Genomic DNA, 16543 nt, shown 5'->3' with positions numbered 1-16543 from the left:
CTGCAGAGGACTACATCTTAATTTGGGGCAAGCTTGGGAATTACTAGCAATTCTGCTGCAATGAAAAGGATCAAGACATTGAATGAAGGTAGGTCATATTCTGCATATACAGGACCAGATTTACGCAGAATTTCCTTTGGTGAACACCTCAGACATTGTTCCTATTTTTCATAAAGGTTTAATGTTAAACTACTGCAATGTCCACTCTAGTTTAAGTCACTGTAATCCAAAAACAATTACTTTTTTGTTTTTTTGAGTTGGAGTCATGCTGTCACCCAGGCTGGAGTGCACTGGCACAATCTTGGCTCACTGCAACCTCTGCCTTCTGGGTTCAAGCGATTCTCCTGCCTCAGCCTCCCAAGCAGCTGGGATTACACGTGCCTGCCACCACGCCTGGCTGATTTTTTTGCATTTTAGTAGAGCTGGGGTTTCGCCATGTTGGCCGGGCTGGTCTCAAACTCCTGGCCTCGGGTGATCTGCCCATCTCAGCCTCCCAAAGTGCTGGGATTATAGGAGTGAGCCACTGTGCCCAGTCACAATTACATTTTTTTATTGTCATTTACGTTTTAATTATTTTAAGAAGTTTCAGATCCATCTAAAACAGGGCAAACAATATAAAAGGGGGGTGGCTGGCCATGTTAGGCAGAATATAGCAACATACAAGCTTTTAAATACTAACATTAAACTCAACTACTGTTTCATATTAAGTGCTATTGCCGCCATTTTCACAGTGCTTTAAAATTATTTGGTTTTAACTACTACCACAGCTCAGCAAAAAGCATTTTCCAAACCACAAAATACTTAAGTCTGAGAGGCTGAAAGAAGACAGTGGAGGAATTCACCTCCAAAAGTGGCTCCACCTGTAAGAACAGAAGTGGTACCATGTATTTGTCAAATTTTAACAATTAAAAGGGGGAAATATGTTGTAAAAAGATAAACAACACACCTCGCTATTTCCAACCCATCTTAGAATATTAGTAACAGTAGAAATGATCAGATATTTAAGATGCTACCACTCCAAAAGACAGGTTAATGATGCCATGTATCAGACGAAAACATCTCTCAGCCACCCCAACTTTTATTAAATAACCATTAGTAACAAAGGGTTTTCCTGCTATTAGATGGGTTAACAGAAAAACAAGCTGCATGGGTGGTTAACACAGAAATGCTATCATATGAATTAGCTGAAGTTTCAGGCAAGAAAAATTAGAAGATGGGCACAGGAAGTCTGTTAAAAGTAACAGCTGAATTACAGAAAAAGAGTGGAGAGCAGCCGAATCTTTCTAAATTAAATGTTAGTTATAAGGATACAGATACAAACACGGCAAATCTGACCTTGAAATGGTTCCCTGTTTCATGCTAAGCCTGTCTCACTCAACACCAAACTGTGTTGTAAAGTGACAAAAAGTCCTCCTCTATTACCATCTGCCAAACCCTTGGCTAGCTCCTAAAACTTGAGTTTGGACTATAAAAGCATCTTAGTAAGTATCCGGGTTAAGGGCCAACACAAAGAATGGCCAATTCTAGGCACAACTGGATTCAATAGCTTCAAAATATTTGAGCGATGAGATATGTCAACACTTACCATTTAGATTCCCACTAGTAGACACAGCACTGCTCTGTTTTTGGTTGTCATAAGCAGGACCAATGTTACTAAGGTCCTGCAAAAATATTACCCAATTAAAAAATGAGTCTACATAAGGCAGTCAATCTGCATGCTCATAAAACAGGAGTAACAAAATGGGAACTAAAATTGACAATTATTATTATTATTTTTTTGAGTCAGAGTCTTACTCTGTTGCCCAGGCTGCAGTGCAGTGGTACGATCTCAGCTTACTCAAACCTCTGCCTCTCAGATGCAAGTGATTCTCTTGCCTCAGCCTCTAGAGTAGCTGGGATTACAGGTGCATGCCACCATATTCGGCTAATTTTTTTTTTTAAGACAGAGTTTTGCTCTTGTCGCCCAGGCTGGAATGCAATGGTGTGATCTCGGCTCACTGCAACCTCTGCCTCCTAGGTTCAAGCGATTCTCCTGCCTCAGCCTCCAAATTAGCTGGGATTACTGGCGCTTGCTGCCACACCCAGCTAATTTTTTAGCAAAGATGGGTTTCACCATGTTGGCTAGGCTGGTCTCAAACTCCTGACTTCAGGTGATCCACCTGCCTTGGCCTCCCAAAGTACTGAGATTACAGGTGTGAGCCACGGTACCTGACCTAATTTTTGTATTTTCAGTAGAGACATGGTTTTGCCCCGTTAGCCAGGCTGGTCTCATACTCCTGATCTCTAGTGATCCGCCCGCCTCAGCCTCCCAAAGTGCTGGGATTATAGGCATGAGCCACTACGCCTGGCCTGAAATGGACAATTTTAAACAATGAAGCTTGTAGGGTCCCAAACTTGGGTGCGTTATGGATCAGCAAGCACCCTTGCAAGTACATGCGAGGCAGGCCAACTGGAAGGATCAGAGTAGTTTCTGAATGGTGATAAATGGCAATTAATCAACCTGGGTAGAGGCAGGAGAGGGCACAGGAGTGCCTAAGCCCCATTTACTCAGCTCCTATGGGAATTCAGGCCCCATGTAGTCAGATATCTTCATTTTACAAAAGAGAAATCTAAATTTCTATGTGAAATCTTGCATTTTCTTTTTTGAGAGATGGGGTCTTGCTGTATTGTCCAGGCTGGTCTCGAACTCCTGGGCTCAAGCAATCCTCCTGCCTCAGTCTCCCAAAGTGCTGGGATTATAGGCATGAGCCACTGTACCGGGCCAAATCTTGCATCTTCAAAGCTGGCAAATCAAACATGTAAAGGTACAGCTTTAAGATGTGATATTCTCACTTGCCAAATGTGACCCCCGCTGTTCAACAAAAAGCGGCAATTTTCGTTTTCCTGTTATGTTAGATATGCAACACAAATTTTTCATAACAAATTCTTTTCACAACAAAGAATGTTTTTAAGAGCAAATTTAAGATGGCAGGAAGAGGGGCCGGGCGCGGTGGCTCAAGCCTGTAATCCCAGCACTTTGGGAGGCCGAGGCGGGTGGATCACGAGGTCAAGAGATCGAGGCCATCCTGGTCAATTTGGTGAAACCCTGTCTCTACTAAAAATGCAAAAAACTAGCTGGGCATGGTGGTGCGTGCCTGTAATCCCAGCTACTCAGGAGGCTGAGACAGGAGAATTGCTTGAACCCAGGAGGTGGAGGTTGCGGTGAGCCGAGATTGCGCCATTGCACTCCGGCCTGGGCAACAAGAGCGAAACTCCGTTTCAAAAAAAAAAAAAAAAGATGGCAGGAAGATTAGAAGTAATTGGAAATACCATTTTTACATGTTGCAAATAAGAAAACTAAAGTCAAAAAAAAGTGATTTGAAGAAATTCCTAACATTTTGGGGGAAGACCCACAACTAAAACACTGGTCTCCTAGATGAAGGTGGGCACTCTTCTATTGGTCACTGTTTTTTGAGTCCACCATGCTATGAGCATGTAATGGCAGTGTGTTATGTGGGAAATATACAAATGTAAACAGAATCTGATTTGCTATCCCCAAGTAACTTAAAATCAAAAAGAAAATATAAAACATATTAATGTACCTGATCCAAAAGTCCAAATTTGGGGTAATCTTCTTCTGGGTCTTTACTCCCTGGATCTGGGTGTTCCTTTACCAAGAATACATCTCTTTCTTTACTCTGAAATGAAGCAGTGTTTTACTATTAATAAACATTTTATACTTAGAAGTATGGAATGGATAATCAACCACCAACTCCAAAAGTCAATTCCTAGGTGTAGTCTTCAAAAAAGACAGTATTGTTTTTCCTTCTAAGAGACAATACATGACCATCAAAAAATTCAAACAACAGAGAAATAGGAAGAGTGTCCAACTGTTTCATAATCCTCACCTATCCTTCTACCCCACAGAGATAAGCACTGTTAACAGCTTGCTGTTGACTTCTCCCTGGGTGCTCTCTTTAAGTTTAAGGACAATATGGCTTAGAACAATTTTTTTTAATAGAATAAAAAAAAGTGGTCTCAATTCAATATAAAATTGTTCTTGCAAAATACAGTGGACGAAAGTTTCAATACATAAAACCAGGGTTATGTGGGCAATGTTCACATAAGACACAATATGCATTTCACTGATTGTGTGAAAACTATTAAAATTCACAATTAGCTGTATCTCACACTCAAAAGTTTAACATTAAGTTCTCATTTTCTCATTTCACAATAAGCTGAAATGTTATTTCTTACAAAGAATTAATGTTTTTTTAAATGTCAAGTCTAATCAATTTTAGTCTACTTACCATTGTTTTAACAATGTTATTTGGCCAAGTCATTTTCCCAGGTCTCTGTCTGGTTGTCATGCACTCCCAGTATTTATCAATAAATGGTATAATATCCTAATTTTTAAAATAAAATATATTAAGACTATTACTGCTACAGTCAAAGGTATGCTGACAAAGAAAGAAAACAGCATTTTTCAAGGACCTTGTTAGAATCAAGAGAAAAATCATGTTAGCTCCCCCCCAATACTGTTATGCAAGGTTTACATTATCTTTTAATCACTGAATACTTCATTGCATGCACATGATATACAGATTATGGGGATTTCCACAAGTATAAACAAATCTAAGCCATGTAGGTCTTATACTCCAGTTGGAAGAAAAAGCTGTCACGGTCCCTTAGTTGTCAATTAGAAGATGACTCCCAAATTATTCTCTTGAACTCCTATTTCTACCTGCTGAGACATCTCCACCTGGACATCCTAAAGGCATCTCTAACTTCTTGTGACTGAAATGGAACTTGGTATCTTACCTCATAAATCTGCTTTTCAGATTTCTATTCTTGCTCCTGATACTTAGAACCAGTGATCACCCAGAATAAGCTAGACACAATGGAGTTGTCCTTGACTCTTGTCTGACAATTTTTACACCTAAATGGTCACCAAATAAATTTTAAAATTTCAGAAATGTCACTCTATTCTGGTCTCCCTTCTATCCGCACTGCTGTGACTGTGGCTCTCACCAACTCCTGCTTGCATGACTGAAACGAATTTTGACCTTCATCTTCTGACCTCCTATTTAGATTATCTTCTAAAGTACCACCACCAGAGTTAGCTCCATGAAAACTAAATCTTTAATAAAAGGAACCACGGGAAGTAAGCCTGGAATATTCTGTTATTCCAGAAAGTAAGGAAGAGTTCAAAAACGGATGGGGGCATATCAAAGAGTTTCAGGAATCAGCCAGATAGGGAATCGGGTTTTGTTTACAATAGTTGAATCTGGGACAATCTGAGGGTCAGAAATAAAAAATTCAACAATGGCCGGGCACAGTGGCTTATATTTGTAATCCCAGCAATTTAGGAATCCGAGGTGAGCAGATCACTTGAGACCAGCCTGGTCAACATGGTGAAACCCTATCTCTACCAAAGAATACAAAAACACAAAAATTAGCTGGGCATGGTGGCATATGCCTGTAGTCCTAGCCACTCAGGAGGCTGAGGCAGAACTGCGTGAACCCAGGAGGAAGAAGTTGCAGTGAGCCAAGACACCACACCACTCCACTCCACTCCACCCTTGGTGACAGAGCCAGACTCTGTCTCAAAAACAAAAACAAAAAAAAACACCAAAAAAAACCCAACAATGGACTATAAAACATTGACTTTTTAAAGAAAAATTCATTGATATTTAAAAGGAAAAAAAAAGAATGAGGGAAAATTATTTACAGAAGACTTACAACCAACGAATATCTTCTGATTTACAACCACTATTCTATCAACTGATTCAGGGTTGGATAATCAATGGTGGCTAAAAATCACTGGTTGAAAGGAGTAGGAGAACAAGGTACTCACATAATCTCCATAATCCTTTGTGATAAGGATTACTTATCACAAAGATAAAAATGCTCCCTCCTTAACCAACTAGTTCAATTCAGGATCCCTAATAGTAAAACAAACCAATACCTTATATATCTACTGATGTGATAGTCTAAAAAAGAAACAATACCAATGGCCGGGGGGTGGGGGTGGCTCACGCCTATAATCCCAGCACTTTGGGAGGCCGAGGCGTGTGGATCAAGAGGTCAAGAGATTGAGACCATCCTGGTCGACAAGGTGAAACCCCGTCTCTACTAAAAATACAAAAATTAGCTGGGCATGGTGGTGCGCGCCTGTAGTCCTGAACCCAGAAGGCGGAGGTTACGGTGAGCCGAGATCGTGCCATTGCACTCCAGTCTGGGTGCTAACAGCGAAACTCCGTCTCAAAAAAAAAAAAAAAAAAAAAAAGAAACAATACCTATGTAATAGTCTTGCCAAAAATGTGTAACACATGGCCAGGCACGGTGGCTCACAACTGTAATCTCAGCACCTTGGGAGGCCAAGGCCAGTGGATTACTTGAGCCCAGGAGTATAAGACCAGCCTGAGCAACATAGTGAGGCCTGTCCCTATTAAAGAAAAAAAAAAAAGTTTAACCTGAACCTAATCATGAGAAAACAATCAAATGCAAATTGAGGAATATCATGCCAAACAACTGCCTAAGCACTTACAAATATTTACTTTACTAAATACATAAATAAAGGAGCCCCTTTATTTATTTGTTTTATTTATTTATTTATTAGGCTGGTTCATGCCTGTATTCCCAGAGCTTTGGGAGGCCAAGGCAAGAGGATCACTTGAGCCCAAGAGGTTGAAACTAGCTGGGCAACATAGTGAGACTGCATCTCTACAAAAAAATTTTTTTAATTAGCTGGGTATGGCAGCATGAGCCTAGAATCCCAGCTACTCGGGAGGCTGAGAAGGGAGAATAGCTTGAACCCAGGAGGTCAAGGCTTCAGTGAACCCTCACTGTGCCACTGCATTCCATGCTGAGCAATAGAGCAAGACAATGTCTCAAAAACAAAAAAAAATTTTTTTGAATAAAGGAATAGTTTTTCTGGGTGGGGCGTGGTGGCTCATGCCTATAATCCAAGCCCTTTGGAGGCCAAGGCAGGTGGATCACCTGAGGTTTGGAGTTCAAGACCAGCCTGACCAACATGGAGAAACCCCATCTTTAAAAAAATAATTAAAAAAAAGTAAAAGGAATAGTGTTATTAATAGACTAGAAACAAAAGAGTCATTACAACTAACTGCAATGAGTGATCCTAACCAGATCCTGGATGGAGGAAAAAGCTATGAAGGAGAATATTCTGAACACAGTAATAATCCTGAGAAACTACAAATATGAATTGTAAATCAGCAGTACTGCACCAATGTTAAATTTTTCTATTATGATAATTGCATTGTGGTTGTATAACAGAATACTGGGTAAAGTACATCTACAATGTTGCCTCATACAGCTTAAGGGAAAAATAGAGATATGGGGAGATAAAACAAATGTAGATTAAAAAAAAAAAAAAAGGTTAACTGGCAAATCTAGGAAGAAATGGGCTGGGCACAGTAGCTCACACCTGTAATCCCAGCACCCTGGGAGGCCAAGACGGGCAGATCACTTGAATACAGGAGTTCGAGATCAGCCTGGGCAATGTGGTAAAACCTTGTCTCTACAAAAAACACCACAAAAATTAGCTGGGTATGGTGGTGTGCATCTGTAGTCCCGGCTACTTGACAGGCTGAGGTGGGAGGATTAGATTGAGCTGAGGTGGGAGGTCAAGGCTTCAGTGAGCCATGATGGTGCCACTACATTCCACCTTGAAAATTTTCAAAGTATGCCAGGTGCGGTGGCTCATGTCTGTAATCCCAGCACTCTCAGAGACCGAGGTGGGCATATCACCTGAGGTCGGGAGTTCGAGACTGGCCTGAACAACATGGAGAAACCCTATCTCTAATAAATATACAAAATTAACCGGGCGTGGTGGCACACACCTGTAATCCCAGCTACTTGGGAGGCTGAGTTAGGAGAAGTGCTTGAACCCGGGAGGCGGGAGGTTGCAGTGAGCCAAGAGCACACCGTTACACTCTAGCCTGGGCAACAAGAGCAAAACTCCAACTCAGAAAAGAAAAGAAAACTTTCAAAGTGATTTGTGAAAAATAAACTAAAAATGGGCCATGTGCAGTGGCTCATGCCTGTAATCCCAGCACTTTGAGAGGCTAAGGAAGGTGGACTGCTTTAGTGAGCCATGATTACACCACTGCAATTCAGCCTGGGTGACAGAGACCCTCTCTCAAAAAAATAAAACAGGCCAGGCACAGTGGCTCACGTCTGTAATCCCCACACTTTGGAAGCCAAGGCAGGTGGACTATGAGGTCAGGAGTTCAAGACCCTGTCTCTACTGAAAACACAAAAAATTAGCCAGGCGTGGTGATGCACACTTGTAATCCCAGCTACTCAGGAAGCTGAGGCAGGAGAATTGCTTGAACCCGGGAGGCAGAGGTCGCAGTGAGCTGAGATATCGTCATTGCACTCTAGCCTGGATGACAGAGCAAGACTCCATCTTAAAAAAAAAAAAAAAATAGAAAAACGTAATCACTGAATCCACTGTCATATAGTCATAAAAACCGGGAAGAAAGTACTTGTTAAAGAATGTATTTAGATGTTCCTCCTAACTCCTTAGTATAAATGCAATTACATTAATTCCACCTCTACCTTATCTTTGGAGAACATTGTCTTCGGATGTTCATCCTGCGTTCGGGACTGCCATGTCAGGTTGGCCAAAGCACTAAGGCACATTTCCTTCAAGTCTATCAAAAATAAAAAGGTAAAAATAGTTATCTATAATACTACATCTCTATTCCCAAGGGAATACTCAATAAGTGATATAGAAAATAACAATAATAGCAACAAAATGGAGTCGTTACATGACCTGAAATGGGCAACTGCAATTATTCAGAGCTAAACTCCAACTTAACTTATACCAGTTATTAGGCAAAGGACTCCTGATTCTGCTAAGCCCAGATCCCTTTTCTTTTCCAGTGGATAATCATCTTCAAATACTCGAGTTTGTTCTTACTTGCTTGTTTCCGGAGGAAATAGGTATTCCCACTGTGATGGCAGACATTGCAATGAAAACTGTAGTTGGTCATGAAAGGTAGACAGGATCTGCAGAAGAGCCAAATTGTACAAATTAGTGAACTTGTGAACACACACCGGCTTTTTTTTTTTTTTTTAAATGACAGGGTCTCACTCTGTTGCCCAGGCTGGAGTGCAGCGGTACAATCATAGCTCACTACAAACTCGACCTTCCCTGGCTCAGGTGATTCTCCCACTTCAGCCCCCCAAGTAGCTTGGACTACAAGCATAAGCCACCATGCCCAGCTAATTTTTCTATTTTTTTAATGGAGTCAGGCTTTTGCCATGTTGTCCAAGCTGTATATCATGAGAAGTAAGTTAACATGAATCCATTCCCATCAGTGACAGGTAAATTAAAATGTTAAAAATGTTCATATGTTAACATATTCTTAGAATGTAAAAAAGTCGTCAGCCGGATGTGGTGGCTCACACCTGTAAGCCCAGCACTTTGGGAGGCCGAGGCGGGTGGATCACGAGGTCAAGAGATAGGGACCATCCTGGTCAACTTGGTGAAACCCCGTCTCTACTAAAAATACAAAAACTTAGCTGGGCATGGTGGCGCGTGCCTGTAATCCCATCTATTCAGGAGGGTGAGGCAGGAGAATTGCCTGAACCCAGGAGGCAGAAGTTGTGGTGAGCCGAGATCGCACCATTGCACTCCAGCCTGAGTAACAAGAGTGAAACTCCGTCTCAAAAAAAAAACAAAAAAAAAAATACAAAACAATGTAAAAAGGCCATCAAAACCAAAACAGGCTCATATTCTTTTTTTTTTTTTTGAGACGGAGTTTTGCTCTTATTGCCCAGGCTGGAGTGCAATGGCACAATCTCGGCTCATCACAACCTCCTGGATTCAAGTGTTTCTCCGAGTAGCTGGGATGACAGGCGTGTGCCACCACACCTGGCTACTTTTGTACTTTTAGTAGAGATGGAGTTTCTCCATGTTGGTTAGGCTGGTCTCAAACTCCTGACCCGAGGTGATCTGCCTGCCTTGGCCTCCCAAAGTGTTGGGATTACAGGCGTGAGCCACCGCGCCCAGCACATGGCTCATATTCTTATAAACACCCGGATTTTTCTGTCACAATAGTAAGACCTTAACCATTATACTGGACAATTAAGCATCTAGAAGGTTCTCACTGGTACCTTATTAGTTTATTTTCTGAGCACCTAAAAAGAATATGCCAGGCCAGCTGTAGAAGAGGACAAATACTCTATCTCTACAGTATCAATAATGTGGTTGGAAAGGGCAGGCAGAATGTATGAAAAAATAAACAGAAAATGTAAACAATTAGGCCAGGCAAGGTGGCTTACGCTTGTAATTCCAGCACCTTGGGAGGCCGAGGTGGGTGAATCACTTGATGTCAAGAGAAGACTTGCCTGTTTAAAGGCAAGAAAGGAAGAGGTCTGCAGGGGAATGGCAGAGACTGGATGCAACAGAGGAACCAACGCATTTAAGAAGAGAAACATGGTATTGACGGCACAGGATGACAGGAAAAGGACGGGACAGCTTAGTCTTGCAAAAGGCAAAGTAACAGAAGAACAGAAGACCTTTAGTATAAATGGCTTCAGCTAAAAGAGAAAAATCAGAACAAAAGTTTATCTTGGACTCTGAAATAGCTTAGAGTATCCTCAGAGAAGACTACCAAGCATTTTACCAACTATTGCCACCCTAATGGAATTAAAAAGCATTCTTAAAAATGTTAACGCTGAGTTCCCTTACCTTCACTTCTCTGTAGAACCTCTTCTGTTAAACAGTCTATATGATAAGCTCATTGACAGAAGGCAAAGCCTCATACTAAAGATAGGTAGGTAGGCTGGGTGCGGTGGCTCACGCCTGTAATCCCAGCACTTTGGGAGGCCGAAGCAGTGGATCACAAGGTCAGGAGATGGAAACTATCCTGGCCAGCAGGGTGAAACCCCGTCTCTACTAAAAATACAAAAAATTAGTTGCATGTGGTGGCACATGCCTGTAGTCTCAGCTACTTGGGAGGCTGAAGCAGGGGAATTGCTTGAACTGGGGAGGTAGAGGTTGCAGTGAGTCGAGATCGTGCCATTGCATTCCAGCCTGGCAAGAGAGTAAGACTCTGTCTTGAAAAGGAAAAAAGAAAAAGAAAAAGGCTGCGCTTCACACCTGTTTGTATTTGAATTCAAATAACTATTTATCTACTTTTTTTTTTTTTTTTTTTTGAGACAGAGTCTCACTCTGTCACCCAGGCTAGAGTGCAGCGACACAATCATGGCTCACTGCAGCCTCAACCTCCAGGGCTTAAGTAATCCTCCTGCAAAAAGTTCCCAAGTAACTGGTACTTCAGGTGTGCACCACCAAACCCAGCTAATTTTTTCTATTTTTCATAGAGACAAGGCCTCACTATGTTGCCTAGGCTGGTCTTGAACTCCTGGTTCAAGTGATCCTCCCCTCCTCAAGTGCTGGGATTACAGATGTGAGCCACCAGGGCTGGCTTTTTTTTTAAAACTTGATACACGGATAGGACCTAACTGGGCTTTAGATACAACTTTTGAAATTCAGTTAAAAACTGTTCTCTCCAAAGCTATCAAAACTTTAATTGTGATTTGATTATTTCCTGAATTCCTCCCAGTTATCTCTCTAGTAAATTTCCTTTCCTAAATTCTGTCAATCCAAACAAATAATTCTGGCTGAAATAGCCCTATCTTAGGCCTCTCTAAGTGACCAGTCTTGCTTAGCTAGTGTTTTCTGAGCAGATCTTGCTACCAAGATCAATTATTTCTTCCTGATCCTTCAGTATTTTTCTTTCTTTTTTAAAACACTCTTCCCTAAATCACAAGTCACATGTTAATTGAGACATCAGCATTTCTAAAACCCACTTAACTTTTTAACTAGGAAGCATACAACAGATTATAAAAGAAAACGGGGTATGATGGCTCAAGCCAGTAATCCCAACACTTTGGGGAAGGGTGAGGCAGGAGAATCCCTTGAGCCCAGAAATTTGAGGCTGCAGCAAGCTGTGATCCAGCCATTGCACTCCAGCATGGGTGACAGAGCAAACCCTGGTCTCAAGAAAACAACAAGCAAACATATATATATATATATATATATATATGTGTCTTCCCAATCTTACCCAAGGTGGATTAATTTTAGAATGCAACCTTACTTTTAGATAGTCTTATATAAATATATTAGTATAATATAGACCATAACGAACATTACAGAGAGCGAGCAGCACAATAGACAGTGAGTCAGTATAAGGTAAAAATTTCATTCTCAATCACAGTATGATTTTAATACACTAGAAGAGGTACACAATTGGAAATAGGTTTGCTGAGGAGAGCTGACAAGATACTTCAAGGAATGAGTCAGCGGCAATGAAAAATAAAAAAAGGATGGTTCAGGCATAAAGAGCATGGGTTGTCTCAAATTTTGGACAACAGGCTTTGTCCACATATACCCTAATCCTTTCTGAAAAATCCAAGACCCCCCACACAAAGTTTATATTGTCCCAAATTTGTTTATATAACACTTTGTAATTGCATTTTTTTGGTCTCCAAACCGGGTTGTAAACTCAAAAGGTGGGACAATACTCACCATTGTATCTATCAGGGCTGTGCCCTCAGTAAGCAAATAACACACTAAGGGAATTAAACAATTCCTGATTCAACATCCTAGTTGTTGAATAGGGGTTAGAAGACATAGGAAATCCTTTGCATTTATTTTGCCCACAAACTAACTGTTGAGCGTCCTGAGATTTATTTTACCGAACAATTCTTACAAAAACTAAGAAAAGTACTCACGACGTATCTATGCCAAATGTGTCAGCCGTGAACCATTTTGTACAAATCCCACATTGCAGCTCTACCTCTCCCAACTGTCGGCCATTCTCTTCATCCACGGAGCCCGCCTGAGTATCCATCACCTCTGATGTATCCCCAGCACCTTCCTGTGTTCACAGAGCAATTCAAAAATCAAATCAGTTGAAGTGAACGTATTTTACTTTTATTTTTTTTAAGTGACGAGAGTCTCTCTATGTTGCCAAGGCTGGTCTCAAATGATCCTCAGGCCTCAGCCTTTCAAAGTGTTGGGATTACAGGCATGAGCCACCGTGCCTGACCTGAATGCATTTTTTTTTGGAGACAGTGTCTCGCTTTGTCACCCAGGCTGGAGTGCAATGGTGCCGTCTCGGCTCACTGCAACCTCCACCTCCTGGGTTCAAGTGATTCTCCTGCCTCAGCCTCCAGAGTAGCTGCGATTACAGGCTCCCACCACCACCCTCGGCTAATTTTTGCATTTTTCAGTAGAGACGGGGTTTCACCATGTTGGCCTGGCTGGTCTCGAACTCCTGGCCTCATGATCCAACTGCCTCGGCCTCCCAAAATTCTGGGACTACCGGCTTCAGCCACCGTGCTCTGCCGAATGTATTTTTTTTTTTTTTGAGACGTTGTTTTGCTCTTGTTGCTCAGGCTGGAGTGCAATGGCGTGCTCTCGGCACACGGAAACCTCCGCCTTCCAGGTTCAAGCGATTCAGGAATGCGCCACCACCCCCAGCTAATTTTGTATTTTTAGTAGAGACGGGTTTCTCCGTGTTGATCAGGGCTGGTCTCCAACTCCTGACCTCAGGTGATCTGCCTGCCTCAGCCTCCCAAAGTGCTGGGATTACAGGCATGAGCCACTGTGCCTGGCCTGAATGTATTTTTTTCTTTGAGACAGAGTTTCGCTTTTGCTTTCCAGGCTGGAGTGCAATGGCGGGCTCTCGGCTCACTGCAACCTCCGCCTTCCGGGTTCAAGCGATTCAGGCACCCGCCACCTCGCCCGATTAATTTTTTTTTTAGTAGAGACGGGTTTCTCCAAGTTGATCAGGGCTGGTCTCCAATTCCCGACCTCAGGTGATCCGCCTGCCTCGGCTTCCCAAAATGCTGGGATTACAGGCGTGAGCCACCGCGCCCGGCCCTGTTTTTGATTTGCTCAAAAATTTAAAAGCGATGGTTTTGCCTTGCAAACAACTAAAAAGAAATACTTACTATTGTATCTTTTCCATTAGATGATTCTGTCTCCAAGCCACCACTTACATCGACCAAGTTTGCATCCCTGCAAGATAATGAAAGCGCTCAATTAAGAATTTTCAAGAGAAACAAACCTCAAAATGCCTATTTCCAAAGATGATGATCAAATTACAACCGAACTTCACACTCCTACAGCTTTTCAGCTAAGCCTGTTCTCAGACTGGATGCCCAAGGTACTGTTAGGATATTGAGAAGAAGGTGGACAAGACAGTCGGTGGACCTAGGGAGCAGAGGGAAGCCTAATCGACCTTTACAGACAAATCTACCTGGGTTAGAGTTGATCCTGGGAGAGGTTCAAAGAGAGGCAGCTCTCCCACCCTGTTTTCAGAGTGACTGTTACTTCTTCCAGTCTGGCACTGCAAAGTGGTTTCTTTTCTGGGACATGTGAAGGGCTCCCGTTAGAAGAGTGGGCTACCAGCTTCCTGCCGGAATGCAAGAGTCAGAGATAACGACAGGATCCTCGGCCCCCACCGCCCGAGAAAGGTGCGGAAGGGGCGTTACCGAGATATATTAGAGAGGGGACGGGCCAAGCAGCGCAGGGGCAGGGCGAGCCGTTGGCGGCGGGGCCTAGGATCGCAGGGGGCGGGCAGGGCTCCAGGAGCCGCAGGATTCGGGAGGGACTGGCCTCGCTCCCGCGTCCTCCTCGGCCCCAGGACCTCTTACCCGCTTTCAGCCTCCCCTGAACTGGGCTCAGCTGTCGGAGCAGCAGAGGCCCCCTCTCCACCAGGAGCGGCTGCTCCCACTGCCATCGGCTTCGTCTCCCCCTCTTCTGAGGCTGCTGCATTTGCGGCCGCTCCAGGGCCAGGCCCGGCACCTGCTTCCGGGCCGGGTCCTGCTCCCGCCGCCGCCATCACGGCCACCACTGGACTTATCGCGAGAAGTCCTTTCGACTCGCGCGAGTTGCTGTGTGACGCTGTTATCTTCAAACAGGAAAGGCCCGCGGTGGGTCCCCAGTCTGCCTGAGAAAGCCCAACTCCACGCCCGCCTTAAGGTCAGGCGCGCAGGCAGAGGTGGGCTGGGCCCCCGCGCCTGCCCTGTTTGGGGGAAGGCGGAGGAAGCTGGGTGGTTAGTGGGGCTCCCTCGAGGTCTACCCTTCGAGCCAGGGACGGACGCGACGTGTTTTCGAGGCTACTACTGGCTATCCCCGCGCAGAGGATCCTCGAGAGCGCTGGCTGTGCCGCAAACGCTCCTCACTACCGACGTGGGAAACGTCTTCCTTCGAGACTATCACTCCCTGCCCGCCCCGGATGGAATTTGGTTTTCTACGCAGTGTCGCGCCTTCGAGCCCGTTTCCAAATGACCTTCAGAGGGAAGGGAATTAGGGAGGCCGATTCCAGGGGCGAGGATGGAGGACCCAGGCGGGGCAGCCGAGGAGCGGCGTGGGCACCAGAAGTGGCTAGTGGCTTCCTAGTGTGGGGCGGAAAGCGAAGCCCGGGGCGGGGGGTGGGGTGGGGCTGCCGGGGCACTCCAAGTGTAGGCAAGTGTGGTGCCCAACGAAAGGAAGAAGTGTGGACTGAAAGTACGAACTTTCGAAGTCACCGACAGTAGTTGGTTGCTGGCATCACTGGAGTGAGTGGAGTCTTTAAAAGCCATGGTCTCCGAACTCGAGAATGCAAATCTCTCAGTGTTGCAGCCAGAAACGTTTTCAGGACACCAGTGTTGATCCTATATCCTACAAAGTTGTCTAATGAGCAGGGCGCGGTGGCTCATGCTTGTAATCCTAGAACTTTGGGAGGACGAGGTGGGCGGTTCACCTGAGGTTAGGAGTTCTAAACCAACCTGACCAACATGGATAAACCCCGTCTCTACTAAAAATACAAAAATAGCCAGATGTGGTGGTGCATGTCTGTAATCCCAGCTACTCGGGAGGCTGAGGCAGGAGAATCGCTTGAACCCGGGAGATGGAGGTTTCGGAGAGCTGAGATGGCGCGATTTCACTCCAACCTGGGCAAGGAGAGCGAAAGTCCGCCTCAGAAAAAAAAAAAAAAATTGCCTAACGATTCACTCTTCTTCCGCTTTACACAAGAACGGCGCATCCCTCGCCAATCCTCAGTCTAATCTTACTTGATGTATCCAGGGATAGTATAGGAACCTCTAGGCCACTGGATGCCATGGAAAATATGTAGGTACTGATTTCTCAATTGGTTCTAATGACTTGTTTTCAACAAAATTAAAGAAGGACCTAACTGAGTTGTCAGAGAAATACAATGACCCAGTATACACATGATTTCTTTTTTATTTTTTTGAGACGGAGTTTCGCTCGTTTACCCAGGCTGGAGTGCAGTGGCGCTATCTCGGCTCACCGCAACCTCCGCCTCCTGGGTTCAGGCAATTCTTCTGCCTCAGCCTCCTGAGTAGCTGGGATTACAGGCATGCGCCACCATGTCCAGCTAATTTTTTGTATTTTTAGTAGAGACGGGGTTTCACCATATTGACCAGGATGGTCTCGATCTCTTGACCTCGTGATCCACCCGCCTCGGCCTCCCAAAGTGCTGGGATTTCAGGCGTGAGCCACCGCCCCCGG

General features: G+C 44.0%; 1 protein-coding gene across 9 annotated transcripts in view; it reads right to left on the bottom strand.

Moving 5' to 3' along the window:
• Nucleotides 1-14883, bottom strand: part of ASH2L (ASH2 like, histone lysine methyltransferase complex subunit) — a 37934-nt gene extending 23051 nt beyond the window's left edge. For 3 of the 9 annotated variants that reach the window (XM_002756955.6, XM_035270270.3, XM_078347508.1), the window contains exons 1-8: nt 14683-14883; nt 13978-14044; nt 12754-12899; nt 8930-9018; nt 8566-8660; nt 4290-4385; nt 3582-3677; nt 1586-1661 (exon numbers count right to left, since the gene is read on the bottom strand). In XM_002756955.6, coding sequence (XP_002757001.1) covers nt 1586-1661; nt 3582-3677; nt 4290-4385; nt 8566-8660; nt 8930-9018; nt 12754-12899; nt 13978-14044; nt 14683-14870 — 853 coding nt within the window. In that variant the 5' untranslated portion in view covers nt 14871-14883. Of the gene's footprint in view, nt 1-842; nt 861-1585; nt 1662-3581; nt 3678-4289; nt 4386-8565; nt 8661-8929; nt 9019-12753; nt 12900-13977; nt 14045-14285 lie in introns of all 9 variants that reach the window. The other 6 variants (XM_008979328.4, XM_035270269.3, XM_078347509.1 and 3 more) reach the window with 5 other exon arrangements.
• Nucleotides 14884-16543: the final 1660 nt, after the last annotated feature.

This window comes from Callithrix jacchus, chromosome 13 (assembly GCF_049354715.1).
Source record: "Callithrix jacchus isolate 240 chromosome 13, calJac240_pri, whole genome shotgun sequence".
Taxonomy (NCBI): domain Eukaryota; kingdom Metazoa; phylum Chordata; class Mammalia; order Primates; family Cebidae; genus Callithrix; species Callithrix jacchus.
Note: the sequence above shows the minus strand (reverse complement) of the source record. Positions and strands in the feature narration are given on the sequence as shown.